Source organism: Cydia strobilella, chromosome 3 (genome assembly GCF_947568885.1).
Source record: "Cydia strobilella chromosome 3, ilCydStro3.1, whole genome shotgun sequence".
Taxonomy (NCBI): domain Eukaryota; kingdom Metazoa; phylum Arthropoda; class Insecta; order Lepidoptera; family Tortricidae; genus Cydia; species Cydia strobilella.
In genome coordinates this window covers 23433981-23449243 of record NC_086043.1, presented here as the reverse complement: position 1 = coordinate 23449243, position 15263 = coordinate 23433981, and the positions used below count along the sequence as shown (strand labels likewise).

General features: G+C 43.4%; 1 protein-coding gene across 1 annotated transcript; it reads left to right on the top strand.

The window, feature by feature from the left end:
- The first annotated feature begins 259 nt into the window (after nt 1-259).
- On the top strand, nt 260-13586 carry LOC134756153 (arrestin domain-containing protein 4). Its single transcript, XM_063692982.1, has 7 exons — nt 260-432; nt 783-919; nt 3551-3667; nt 4847-5064; nt 6669-6851; nt 10880-11065; nt 11508-13586. The coding sequence occupies exons 2-7, from the start codon at nt 799-801 to the stop codon at nt 11685-11687; spliced, it is 1005 nt and encodes a 334-aa protein (XP_063549052.1). The 5' UTR covers nt 260-432; nt 783-798; the 3' UTR covers nt 11688-13586.
- The last annotated feature ends 1677 nt before the right edge of the window (nt 13587-15263 follow it).

Below are 15263 nucleotides of genomic sequence, written 5' to 3'. Positions count from 1 at the left end.
GCATTATTTATTTTCTTCATAAAAATAATTCCTTTTTTATTCCTAATAATATAATTAAATTATACATATAGTTGGTCAAACCAATTTGTCAGTCAGTAACAACCAGGAAAATTATACTCATCCCTTTCTTTTGGGTGCTAGTACTAGTGTAAGACAAAGATAGTATGATTCTCTCTGTCTATGTTTGAAATGAGACAGTCCTTTGACAAATATAAGAGATAAAAGAATGCTTTTTAGCATGAATGATTCCGTAACTTAAATGTCAAAAGTTTCGTAAAGTTTTTGGAATTCCGTAATTCCGTAGCCGTAAGCTAGTGCTTTATCTAGGTTTAATTAGTTTTTTTACGTTCATTATGTATGATTGAGTGCTTAGTAATTAGTGAATCATACAATCATCACATAATAAGTGGTTATCGGTGTGATAAATCCAAGGTAATTATGCATTCTTGATGGCCTTCGGTGCTATTTCTCAACTTTGTTGTCCAACCTACGATGTAATACCTTGCGAGGATAATGTCACCGTGGGTGTAACTTTCGTAACGCAAGGTTTTCTCGAAATCCTAAGGTGGTCGCTTAAATTACTAATAAGGAAGTGATTTCACGCGTTACGGGTACGGGTTCTGTATAGAAACTGATTTGCACAGGTGTTAGAATACATGTCCACACATACGCATTAAAACAGTGTATGACTTGAATTATTCATTTTGAGTTGATTAGATTTTCGCTTGACTGGGCATGGCTTATTAGAAAGATTTAAGTTTGTGTTAAGTGTTGTTTGTTAGTGGGCGGGGATCCAAGATGCCGCGGAAACTGCTAAAGTTCCTGATCGTGTTCGACAACACGTCGCTGCTGTACTTCCCGGGGCAGTTCCTGTCGGGGAAGGTGCTTATGGAACTGCAGGATGACACTCCGGTTCTTGGTAAGTGAGAAAGCCATTATCTTTTAACTTCTCAATTCCCAGCACTTTGAAATGTCAGAAACTTAAACTATCTGGTGTTTATGATTTTTAATGCATGTTCTGTGTGCATATTGTATAAAGATTGTGGGCAAGGGGTAAAATTATTAAAAAAGATAAAGATAAAAAATATTAATTCATGAACATCACAACACATGTACGAACATATACAGACACCAACATCAAGAAAAAAAATACAATCAACACAAAGAAACGTAAAAAAAAGATGTTTAATAAGAAAAAAAAAAAATCATTAAGTGTGAATCACGAAATACGCTTAAGCGAGGTTTAGACTAGCAAGAACTTGCATGCAGTTTCCATTACATTGCGGTATCTGATTAACACTTTGAATGCAGTTTACCTCAGTAGTCAGCAATGTAATGTAAATTGCATTGCTCGCTTTACACATTACACTTTAACATTAGTATCTCCCGATTCAGTATGCTAACTTTTCAAATTTAATATTGCAGTATTTTAAGTCTAGCTTACTTAATTTGTGTTACTTACTTAAGACGTGAAATAAACAGTTTTTGCATATGTTGTAAGACTTGTAAGTATTTATAAAGTGTCTATGATAATCAAATCTATTGATCATAGGTACAATATTGTGGAGTTATATGTGATCCCTTTCAACTAAAGTAATTAGATACAATAACAATGTCTATGTAAAATAATCAGCGCAACAACTGTTCGCCACGGGCACACTACACCTGCCTGGCTTGCGGTCGTGGTTGCCGCTCCCGTATTGGCTTACACAGCCATGTGAAACGTTGTCACCCTACCTGACACTGTCTGTATAGTCTGCAATAGACTGAAAGGCCTATGATGTAAAATAATAATATGAAGAAATATGTTGAGTTTTAACAGCTGAACACATGTAGCTTAACTTAGTACAGTCGCCATCAGATATATCGGAGCGGCCAAGGTGCTCACAAATATCTGAACACGCCTCTATTGTCACGGCAATAGAGTGTGTGTTCAGATATTTTTGACCACCTCGGCTGCTCCAATATTTCTGATGGCCACTGTACCTACTCTCCTGCTGGCAGTCTAACAAGCAGGAGGCAGCTATCTGCTAGAGTGAGAATATAATACCTATCTAAAGCCTGACCAGTAATATATGATCATTGTCAAGAGGGCGCTGTTCTTTCTCATGTATAGAGTGACAGTTCGGTATAGTATGAAAAAATTAGTGCCAGTGAAATTCCGCAACATGGCGCGTGATCATATATTCCTGGTCAGGCTTTATATTACAAGCTTTTATGGGCATTTTCATTATAACTTGTCCTTTAAAGCACAACTTAAGTCATGTTTCAGTAATATCTAACACACATTCCTGACAAAATGTATGGAGTTTGAATTATATCGCCCAAATATCATATACCAATATAAACTTATACATCTCTCTCTCTCTCTCTCTTTAGCCTTTTTCTACCCTTTGGGTGTAGGCCTCCTTCATTTTGCGCCATTCGTCGGGGTTCTGTGCGACTTGGAGCCACTGTTTCCCCGCATTCTTCTTAATGTCGTCGTCCCAACGCATCTGGGGTCTACTTTGAGGACGCTCTTCTCCCCATGGTCGCCACTCGAGTAGTCGTTTGCTCCACGAATCGGTCTTCCGTGCTATATGACCAGCCCATTCCCACTTCAAATTAGCTACGCGTTTTATAACATCGTTGACTTTGCTCTGTTGTCTCAGCCATTCATTTGTTTTACGGTCTCTCAATGTGATCCCCACCAATTTTCTCTCTAACTCTAAACTTATGCATAATCAGAGTGAAGTACCTTAAGGCCTGCATTTTTTTTTTATCCTATCTGGCTTTTACTCCCCGCAATTTTGCACGGGGTGAATTTGCCAATGTCGGTTTTTGACTTTCACACGTGAGGAGAATGTTCGGTAGTCTGGGAAGGCCTGCATTACTCCTACGTTGAAGCGGTTGAGCTTACCGTCGGAAGAAAAATCTGTCGTGAACGTCAGCATCGCTGTGCGGGGGCCCATAGAACATTGTGTTAATTCGTACGCTCGACCGACGTCAGCGACCGATGTCAACGTTGGAGGAAATCAAGCCTAAAGGCACAGAATAAATAAATAAATAAATATAGGACATTCTTACACAGATTGACTAAGTCCCAAGAAGCTAAGCTCAAGAAGGCTTGTGTTGTGGGTACTTAGACAACGATATATATAATACACAAATACATAAATACATAGAAAACACCCAAGACTCAGGAACAAATATCTATGCTCATCACACAAATAAATGCCCTTACCGGGATTCGAACCCAGGACCATCGGCTTCACAGGCAGGGTCACTACCCACTAGGCCAGACCGGTCGGTCGGAGGTCGAGAATAAGTAATAGTATTATCATACAGAACGGCCCGCCCTGACTCGAATTACCTCGCCCCGCGACAGAAATCTGGCGGACTTCTGGCGTACTCTCAGTACTATTTTTAAGCAACTTACACTATGACGCATGACGCGTGTACAGAGGTGCCGTTCACACAGAAACGCAAGTGATTTTTGATGTATAGCGTGTCCGCCCTGTGCTAAAGGATAGCAACAACAAAATGAAAACTGTAAGTTTTTCTCTTGCAGGGCTACATTTCCATGTAGTGGGGGAAGGAGTGGTCCGGGTGGGCTCCGGGCGGCACGAGCGGCTCTTTGACAAAGAAAACTACATTGATTTCAGGATGCGACTGCTTGGTGAACCAGGTAACATTCTCTTAAAATAATAGACCATCTCAATAAGTGTCCGTGTCCGCTACTGGCGCGGTTGCAGAGCGGGTGAACGGTTGCGTGCGCCCGCTACGTGCACCCGTGCTCGCTCACTGCACCCGTGCCCGCTCCGTGCACCCGCGCCCGCTCCCTGCACCCGTGCCCGCTCCGTGCACCCGCGCCCGCTCCCTGCACCCGTGCCCGCTCCGTGCACCCGGGCCCACTCCCTGCACCCGTGCCCGCTCCGTGCACCCGCTCCAGCTAGCGGGCGCCCCAAGGTTTAGGACTGTCATTTAACATAGTTAACTAATCATCTCTATACCTTATTAGTCTTGTTGCAAGGAGAAAAGTAATGGTCATTTAAGAGGGTTGCTGTTTGTACCTAACGTAATTGTTAGGGTTCCGTACCCAAAGGGTAAAAACGGGACCCTATTACTAAGACTCCTCTGTCCGTCTGTCTATCACCAGGCTGTATCTCATCAACCGTGATAGCTAGACAGTTGAAATTTTCACAGATGATGTATTTCTGTTGCCGCTATAACAACAAATACTAAAAATTACGGAACCCTCGGTGGGCGAGTCCGACTCGCACTTGTCCGGTGTTTTCTAAGCGTGATTTTTTTCTCAACATCGAGTATACAGTAGAACCCTGTTTTTTTTTCACGTACACTCTTTCTTGATAGTTTAAAACTAATAGTTTAGTGTGAAATCTTGCCAGAAAAATTTGGACCAGTTCCCAATGTATGATTGGGCTGAAATTTAGGTCACAACAAAACCATCAAACTAGAGTAGGACCAAGCTAGTTCTGCACAGACTTTGCAATGGCAAAGTGTGGAGAACCAATAACGTCAAATTTCTTTGAAAATATGACATTTATTGGTGTCCACACTTTGTCACTTACAAGTCGGTGCCGGTGCTCTCTTGTGTCACAAGTAACTTAAAGGGGGTTGGCCGGTCGAAGTAATTAGCAGATGGCGCCAGCATAGCTTGCCCTGTCAGTCCCTGGAATTGTGTCAAATTTTAGTTTTTTTAATGCCCTGGATGCCAGCCCTTTAAGCCAAATCTCATAGAAAAACGGGCAAGCTATGATGGCGCCATCTCTGCAAACCTTTGACAGTTGCCAACCCCATTCAAACAGCAAATGTCAAAACAGAAACAGTCACGTAATGTTCACAGGAAACGGCGCCTCAGTCCTCTCCCCCGGCATCCACAGTTTCCCCTTCAAGCTGGGGCTGCCGCAGGGGCTCCCCTCCACATTCCTGGGCACTCACGGTTGGGTGCAGTATTACTGTAAAGCGGCGCTGCGCGAACCCAACGGCCTCACCCATAAAAACCGTCAAGTTTTTATTGTCTGCAACCCAATAGACCTTAATTTGGAGCCTCCAGTTCTCTCGGTAAGCCTTTTAGGGTGGAACTAAATATTTTTGATTATTTTTATTTTGTGTTTATAAGTAGTCACACTATTCGAAGAGGGGAAACGAATAACGCAACCATCGGTTTCGTTTGGAAGCCGTAGCTCCGGGCGCCCTGTACACTCTTGGCAGCGCTCCGTCATGAGTAAGCTACGAGCGGTCGGGTTGAGCTGGAGTGCCGTTGTCAGCATCCTGTACCACCAGCCGTAAAAGTGCATGGCGACTTTATTAATGAATTCATTCATAATTTCTCCATGCAATTTCGCAGCTCACTGTACACTTATAAACCTGTGACAATGTTATAAGTGAAAAGGCTCTACACCTTTTTAGGGTACCGTACACAAAGGGTAAAAACGGGACCCTATTACTACGACTCCGCTGTCCGTCTGTCCGTCACCAGGCTGTAACTCGTGAACCGTGATAGCTAGACAGTTGAAATTTTCACAGATGATGTATTTCTGTTGCCGCTATAACAACAAATACTAAAAAGTACGGAACTCTCGGTGGGCGAGTCCGACTCGCACTTGGGCGGTTTTTTAGGCCGTAGTAATTAACAAGTCATAGTCATGATTCGTAAATCACAAAAACCTTGATTTTCGTGAAATAGGTATAAATTGCCTTATATCACGCTACTCAATACTTTGCAACAAAATACATCGCATGACAGCACAAGTATTAGTACCTAGTACCTACTATTGTAAACAGTTAACTGACACTTGTTGAACTTTATTACAAAGACATAAAGTCCATTAATGATCAGTTAAGAAAGTTGCTAATAAACGAACATTTGTAGATCTTACACCGTTGTTATAAGGTTCAAATTTGGTTGGTATGGAAGCTGGCTGCGGTTGTGACGTTTTGTGGTTATAATTTGATCCGGTCGTGACGTGATATAACGAACATTGACCGTGACTGGTTCAATGTCAGTTTGTTTAACTTTAACTATTAGTTAGCCGTGTAAGGCTGGATTAAATCAATTTTGTGATTACTAATTAAGTGTCAAGATTAATCTAATTTTTAGGGTTCCGTACCCAAAGGGTAAAAACGGAACCCTATTACTAAGACTCCTCTGTCCGTCTGTCTGTCACCAGGCCTGTATCTCATCAACCGTGATAGCCTAACAGTTGAATTTTTCACAGATCATGTATTTCTGTTGCTGCTATAATAACAACAAATACTAAAAAGTGCGGAACCGTCGGTGGGCGAGTCCGACTCGCACTTGGCCGGTTTTTCTTTATGATTTGAGTCTTGTCTTGTATCAATAGGCAAATTATCATAAGACTAAGATAGAAATCTTAATGATTTTCCAATGTAAGCCAACCAAAACATACAATTCACTGTGACATCATGTCACTTAAATTCTTTGAAACAAATTATATGAAACGCATTTTCATTGATTTGCTGATTTTTTAGTAGGTACTACTGGTAGTTTTTCCTATACTATTTAGTTGGTTTCTCACGCAAGCTAAGATCAGAAAATTAGGCTTTTAACTTTGGGTATGTCCGTTGTGCACCCACAGGAGAGAAATTAACCTATCAACCTAACTACTGCGTATGACTGACTTAGTTTTCTTTTCCATTTTCAGCAAGAATTCGAATGCAGCGTGGAGCACCGGCTCGGCGTGGGCTGCGTGGGCGGCGGTAGCGTGGCGTGCCGCGTCACGCTCGACCGGGGGGCCTACGTGCCCGGCGAGACCATAGCTCTGAGTGCAGCCCTGGCCAACCACTCCAGGACCACTATACGGGGCACTAGAGCCACGCTCACGGAGGTAGGTGACCCACTGGGGGGCCTACGTGCCCGGCGAGACCATAGCTCTGAGTGCAGCCCTGGCCAACCACTCCAGGACCACTATACGGGGCACTAGAGCCACGCTCACGGAGGTAGGTGACCCACTGGGGGGCCTACGTGCCCGGCGAGACCATAGCTCTGAGTGCAGCCCTGGCCAACCACTCCAGGACCACTATACGGGGCACTAGAGCCACGCTCACGGAGGTAGGTGACCCACTGGGGGGCCTACGTGCCCGGCGAGACCATAGCTCTGAGTGCAGCCCTGGCCAACCACTCCAGGACCACTATACGGGGCACTAGAGCCACGCTCACGGAGGTAGGTGACCCACTGGGGGGCCTACGTGCCCGGCGAGACCATAGCTCTGAGTGCAGCCCTGGCCAACCACTCCAGGACCACTATACGGGGCACTAGAGCCACGCTCACGGAGGTAGGTGACCCACTGGGGGGCCTACGTGCCCGGCGAGACCATAGCTCTGAGTGCAGCCCTGGCCAACCACTCCAGGACCACTATACGGGGCACTAGAGCCACGCTCACGGAGGTAGGTGACCCACTGGGGGGCCTACGTGCCCGGCGAGACCATAGCTCTGAGTGCAGCCCTGGCCAACCAATCCCGGACCACTATACGGGGCACTAGAGCCACGCTCACGGAGGTAGGTGACCCACTGGGGGGCCTACGTGCCCGGCGAGACCATAGCTCTGAGTGCAGCCCTGGCCAACCACTCCAGGACCACTATACGGGGCACTAGAGCCACGCTCACGGAGGTAGGTGACCCACTGGGGGGCCTACGTGCCCGGCGAGACCATAGCTCTGAGTGCAGCCCTGGCCAACCACTCCAGGACCACTATACGGGGCACTAGAGCCACGCTCACGGAGGTAGGTGACCCACTGGGGGGCCTACGTGCCCGGCGAGACCATAGCTCTGAGTGCAGCCCTGGCCAACCACTCCAGGACCACTATACGGGGCACTAGAGCCACGCTCACGGAGGTAGGTGACCCACTGGGGGGCCTACGTGCCCGGCGAGACCATAGCTCTGAGTGCAGCCCTGGCCAACCACTCCAGGACCACTATACGGGGCACTAGAGCCACGCTCACGGAGGTAGGTGACCCACTGGGGGGCCTACGTGCCCGGCGAGACCATAGCTCTGAGTGCAGCCCTGGCCAACCACTCCAGGACCACTATACGGGGCACTAGAGCCACGCTCACGGAGGTAGGTGACCCACTGGGGGGCCTACGTGCCCGGCGAGACCATAGCTCTGAGTGCAGCCCTGGCCAACCACTCCAGGACCACTATACGGGGCACTAGAGCCACGCTCACGGAGGTAGGTGACCCACTGGGGGGCCTACGTGCCCGGCGAGACCATAGCTCTGAGTGCAGCCCTGGCCAACCAATCCCGGACCACTATACGGGGCACTAGAGCCACGCTCACGGAGGTAGGTGACCCACTGGGGGGCCTACGTGCCCGGCGAGACCATAGCTCTGAGTGCAGCCCTGGCCAACCACTCCAGGACCACTATACGGGGCACTAGAGCCACGCTCACGGAGGTAGGTGACCCACTGGGGGGCCTACGTGCCCGGCGAGACCATAGCTCTGAGTGCAGCCCTGGCCAACCACTCCAGGACCACTATACGGGGCACTAGAGCCACGCTCACGGAGGTAGGTGACCCACTGGGGGGCCTACGTGCCCGGCGAGACCATAGCTCTGAGTGCAGCCCTGGCCAACCACTCCAGGACCACTATACGGGGCACTAGAGCCACGCTCACGGAGGTAGGTGACCCACTGGGGGGCCTACGTGCCCGGCGAGACCATAGCTCTGAGTGCAGCCCTGGCCAACCACTCCAGGACCACTATACGGGGCACTAGAGCCACGCTCACGGAGGTAGGTGACCCATAGGCAACGGTAATAGCTTTACCATTACCAATGCGATTCGTCTGCTCGTTTGCCTTTGCCTCATATGTCATAAAAATACCTACTCTGTGAAAGGAAAAAAATATATAAAATCGTTCCTATTGTTTGTGTTGTAATTCTCCAATTTGTCGCTAGATGTCGCTGCGCGCGAGTTAGATGGCGCTATCGTTTGTTCGCCTTAGATTATACTTTATAGTTTTATTGATTTTGTTCAGTTGTTCGATTGAGCTGAAATTTTGCAATTTTTCATCACACTTTATGTAGTAGTAAATAGTGTGAATCAGTCTGAATTAGTCATGCGCAAAATGTGTCAGTGTCACTAAAAAGAAAAGATTGATATGCATCTTTCATACGCTGTGAAGTACTTCACTCTTTTAGTTCAGTAGCTCAAAAGATTCAACTATATCAATAGTACTGGTTTTCTAACTCTCATTCGCGGATATATTGAGTTGAATGAAGGATTCGGATTGATAATTTCATTTTTTTCTTTTTTTTTATACTACGTCGGTGGCAAACAAGCATACGGCCCGCCTGATGTTAAGCAGACTCCGTAGCCTATGTACACCTGCAACTCCAGAGGAGTTACATGCGCGTTGCCGACCCTAACACTCCTCTCCTCCGAGCTCTGGCAACCTTACTCCCCGGCAGGAACACAACTCTATGAGTAGGGTCTAGTGTTATTTGGCTGCGGTTTTCTGTAAGGTGGAGGTACCTCCCCAGTTGGGCTCTGCTCTAGATTTGGAATGACATCCGCTGTCCTGTGCCCTACCACACAAAGCGAGATGTCATTCACAGTGCCCATACCTCTCTTTTCCCGGGTCCAATCATTCGATATGAATCACTCAAATGAATGAATTTATAAATCGAAGGTAGGTTTAGGAATCGTGGCGTCCTTGTCACTCTCTAAGTAAATAAGCAAGTAAATAAACTGGTAAGTGAAGTGAATAATTAAACTGAACTGCTGAAGTAAAGAACTAAATAAATCCGAACTGAACTAGTGAATGAAAGAGTGACATCAAGTGAAATACTTCATTTGAATCTTTCAATCGCGAACTACTCATGCATAGTGTGAATATAAAACTTGAATTTGAAATAAATAATGTATATATATTAGAGATATATTTATAATATATTTTAGATTATGTCAATTTTTCATTTCTATTCGCCTATTTGTAACACGGTGATGAATTCATTGATATGGTATTTAATATTTAAAGGGCCATAATATGTACTGTAAAACATAATATGGACTAATCCTAACAAGGCCTAGGTTCCCCCTCTGGGTTGGAAGGTCAGATGGCAATCGCTTTCGTAATTCTAGTGCCTACGCCAATTCTTAGGATTAGTTGTCAAGCGGACCCGAGTAGGCTTGAGTCGGTCATGAACTAAGAACTGTTAAGAATGAAATCCCGTGAAGGACCGAAAGGAACTAAATCTTTTTGCACGCTCTTAATCGGTCTTTAGGTCCTTTAGTTCAGTGGGAGTGGAGAGCGCTTGACTGAGTGAAGTGAAACGGTAAATGGATGGAACGAAACGGTTGGCACTGTCCCTGGCACGAGTGTGAACGAGATGAATGAACGACGTGACACTCCTAAGCCCGTAAAATACGAAGGAAAATCAAATATTTTTCATAAATCTGATATTTGTTTTTTTTTTTTGTATTGTTAAGGTGTTTTAATGTTTGATATCGACAAATCGTATTGTACAAGTTAAATTGTATTCAGTTACTAAATATTGGAAAAATTCCAATTCCCGGCTCTCAACAACCGAACTGAACTAAAGGAACTAAAAGACCGAACTAGTTCGTTTGACCGATTGACCGAGAGCGGAGCGCTCTCTGTAGTGACCGAGCAGGCACAAGCCTAGACCCGAGGCTCCCATGAGCCGTGGCAAAATGCCGGGATAACGCGAGGAAGATGAATATGTACTGTAAAACGTTGTACGATACACGTGCGAATAGGGAACTCGCAACTCTTGTCGATTTAAAACACTCCCTGCGGCCGTGTTTTAATATACTTTTCGGACTTGTATCGTAACGTACTATGTCGTTGTAACCTCACATTGCAGAACTGACCACATTATTTCCCCTTACAGACGATCCAGTATTCAGCTCACGGCAAAGTGTGCGCCAAGGAAGTTCGGGAACTTGCCGCACTCACCCGCGGCAAAGTGAGACCCGGCGCCACCGACACGTGGCGACGCGAGCTCCTGTACATACCGCCGCTCCCGCCCACTAATCTACGCGGCTGCCATCTCATACAAGTGCATTACGACGTGTTTGTGAGTGTCACGTGACTCACGTGTAATGCTGGTCGTACCGTTGTTTGCGAACTCATTCGCGAACCCACTCTCACTGAATTTTGGATTAAATTGAATATTTGACGGCCCAAACTTTCGCACAATTTATGAATCTTCGTACGAATGTCCCGAATGTATGAATCTTCCCCGGTTATAGGAAGAGAGCTAGCTATAGTTTACCCAAACCAAGTGAAATCAGACTCAAGAACCTACTCTAAATGAGGCAATTTTTCGAATCTGGATATTTAGAGCGAATTTTTAAAACAGCCTTTTAATTATAACTCTTTAAACCCTAGCCTAGTCTTTTAATTAATATAAAATTGGTTTCCTTTGAGTTTTCATTCGTTCAGAATTCATTGTATTTTAATGCCTAGCGGCTCGATGCATTCAAAAATAAAAACACTTGTATTTTTTTTGTTTCCAGTTTATAATAGAGCCAAAGAGCCTGGAGAAGGAAGTGAAGCTGCAGCTCCCAATCCTCCTGGGTACGTACCCCTTCGCCTCGGAGCGGGACTCCTCCCCCTCCTCCCCCGCCGCCCCTCCCCTCTACCCCAGCACGCTGCCCGTGTTCCGGCCCTGGCTCGCCGAGAAACCGCAACAGTAACACAACACACCAGACTACAACTGCTGTTACTGCCTAGTGCCTACCTACACACTTACCTCTTCTCGTCTAAATAGAAGTCGGTCATATAGCTGAACGTTGCCCGTCTTTCAGCCGTGGCTGGCTGAGAAAATGCAGAATTAAATCTTATGATGTCTATATCTGCATCGGCAATGAATATATCTGTCATATGCAGTTGAGGACCCTGGCAAATTCTGGGTACATACTACATAGTACCATAGAATACTAATATACTAGAGCGGTACTGTCATAGTAAATTTTGTAACCCCAGTAAATTCACTGCCATCTATCGACACACTTTAAAACTAAAAATGAAGATTTATAAAAATACGATAGAATGTATTTAAATATAGATAAATGATTTTTTTTATTTGCATTAATTATTTTTATGAACTTGACCCATGTTCTTTCACTGATATGCGTTAAAATTGTTAAATAACAAACGAAACCGTCAACGCCATCTATTCGACTGTAGGCCAAAACTAGTAGCGCCCTCTGAACGAGAATCAAATTTTCTTGATTTTCGAGGCACGTTTTTTCCTTAGACTGTATCTATCTATTACGGAGTTATATCTATCTTTGATAGTACGTACTCGTTCGTGTTTAAACGGAACTCTGTTTTTTTTCACTCATAACGAAGGCCGTCGTTTCGGTAGCCCACCGCCCTGCTTAAAAGAACAATAGTTTTTAACACGTTCACTGCCGGCACGAGCGCAGCCGATAACACGCATTTTCCTTTTTTTTTTTGGGATTACCAACAGACAATACATCATGAAAACATTATTTGTAGCTTACATAACATTAAGGTTAAATGTTTGTCCAATTGTAGGTAACCACAGCTTAATACCAGTGCAATATAATATAATAAATATTCAAATATTATTAAAAGAATACTTTTCTATTGCACTTTGCGGCAGAAAAGTGACGACGTTTTTGTAGCGAAAAACGGTCGGTCGGTGGCAGTGAATGTGTTAACAGATTAGAGTCTGTGTCCAGTTATACTATAACTACAAATCTAGGAATCGAAATCTAGATCTGTATTGTCTGTGGGTACATGCTCATAAAATTCTTAGGCTTAATTAAACCATTGTTTTATTGCGTGGAATTGACTTTTTATATCGACTTATTTCTAATGTACTACTATTTTGTAATTTAATTCCACGCAATAAATGTTTTTGTGTACGATTTTTTTCAATTGTGAAATGTACCTACTTTAATATGAAAATGCATAATAAATATAAATACACCTAGGTTTTGTAAGCTTTAAATACACAAACACCGCAATATGTGCTTCGCGTCTGTTTTCATACGGCTTAACCCTTTAATGGCTATTTGTCATATTCATATCAAAAATTATTCAAAATGTCACACACGCGCCAATATTACTAGTACACGATTTAAGAATATCAATAAAATTTCACCATCATTAAAAGCATGAATGTTACTTTAAGAGAGCTTGACAACTTTAAGGATTCTTGGCGTTCGAAGGGTTAAGTATTTGTAAAGATTAAATTTTTGTATTTTCACATATTGGCGGCGCACTTTCCCACTTATAAATGACTTTGTGCCATCACATTACTGCAGTTATTTTTATATTTTAACACGTGTTTATTAGGTCCTTTATCAATGAGTTTGAGAAGTGCTTTATGTTTTTCTGAATACTCTCGAATATTGACAATAATTACAGGTACTTTTAAGGTATACATTTGAAGTATATTAAGTTTAAGATTCGTGTTATTTACGTCCTGAATATGATACTTATTTTATTACTATAAAAGTAAAAATGTATTTATAATTTACAGTTTATACGACTAACCTGTGATAAACCAGTCCGTCCAGTGTAATATGATCTATGAATATAAAATATACTTTTTAGGAATCTATGCGTTTTTGTTTTCTAGTCTATCTTCGAACTTAGTGTTAACCCTTTTGTCTCTAAGGCTCCATTCGCACGAGAGCTTAAAAAGCATTGCGTGGTCGACGCACCCATAAGTAAGAGCGAGAAAGCGATATCTCTTTCTCGCTCTTACTTATGTGTGCATCACACACGCAACCCTTTTTAAGCTCTTGTGCGAATGGGGCTTTAATCCGTAACACACCATCGCACCGCACCAAGGTCATTGTGGGACGCACCCATAAGTAAGAGCGAGAAAGAGTTACGAGCTACAGCTTTAGCCTCAGAATAATGACTAAAGCATAGAAGTCGGGCAAAAATGCTTCGCAAATATGTATACCCGTACTTTACTTCCTTACGAATTAGATCATGTGCCGAAAAGAGATGCATATATGCTTGTTATTTCTCATTTACGTACGGTGTCATAAGTTTGATAATTTGCTAGGGATGTGACTGTGTCGACTTTTTATATCGATAAATTATGCATAAGTTTATGTGCCGTGTAAAAGAATAATCACGAAATTGGCAAATTGATCTGGCTAATGAAAGTTGAACCTGAAAAAACGCGGCAATTTCAAGAAATCTGTAGCAGGCGGCTCGTTGAAATGAAATGAAATGCGTGGAATACAAGGATTGCATAACTTTTTTACTTTTTATAATTTTCATATTCTAAAAATCATTAAAAAGTATAAAAATTATGCAATCTTTGGAATCAAAGAGCCGCCTGATATGAGGATTAATGCATGTACCTAATATAGCTTTTATCTCATTTGCAGTCTACCACTCAGAACCGTCTAACTATACCTCTCGTTTTTTTATCATTAGAAAGAAGGCGAGCGATCTTAACGTGTCGTTTTATCGAAAAACACTTTGAAAATAAGTCACAACAAATATAATACACGATCATTTACATACTTTTGCTTTCATAAGTAAAATATTGATATATTTATAAAAAAACTTGTCAATAAAAAGACACGTGGAAATGGTTTACCGTTTTTTCTAATGCTAAAAGACTAAGTATAGTTTCTAGTCATGTACAGTCAGCTGCAGAGAAAAGGCACCCCCCTGCATACAAAGTTCTGTAAATTAGTATGGACGTGGGGTACCTTTTCTGTGCAGCTGACTGTACCAAATAGGAAATGAAAAAAAAAACGTTCGTGTAATATTTTTTTTTATTTAATAATAGGGAATATTACGCGAAACTCGGCGTAGGTGGCGCCACTATCACAATCTGAGGGTCTATCGCGAAACAAGAAAATCGAACTTTCGTTATCTAACATCTCTGTCACTCTTGCGTATTCGAGCGATAAAGAGGCAGCTAGATAACGAAATTTCGGATTCGAGTTTTCCGGTAGATCCCCTGAAAACTTGTCAAAAACCTGTTAAAGGTACAGTATGAATAAGTTACGATACGGTGCACTAAAAAAGCTAGTGCTGCACTCTAGTGGCACAACATTGCAGTAATATCCCCTATTCCTCGTCCTTTGGAAATCTGAAATAAAAAGTTGAGTTTTGTGACCAACAATATTAATAAAAGGAACATTCATCAATGATCATTAATGTCTTTTTTATTAGGGTTCCGTACCCAAAGGGTAAAGACGGGACCCTATTACTAATACTTCGCTGTCCGTCTGTCTGTCACCAGGCTGTATCTCATGAACCGT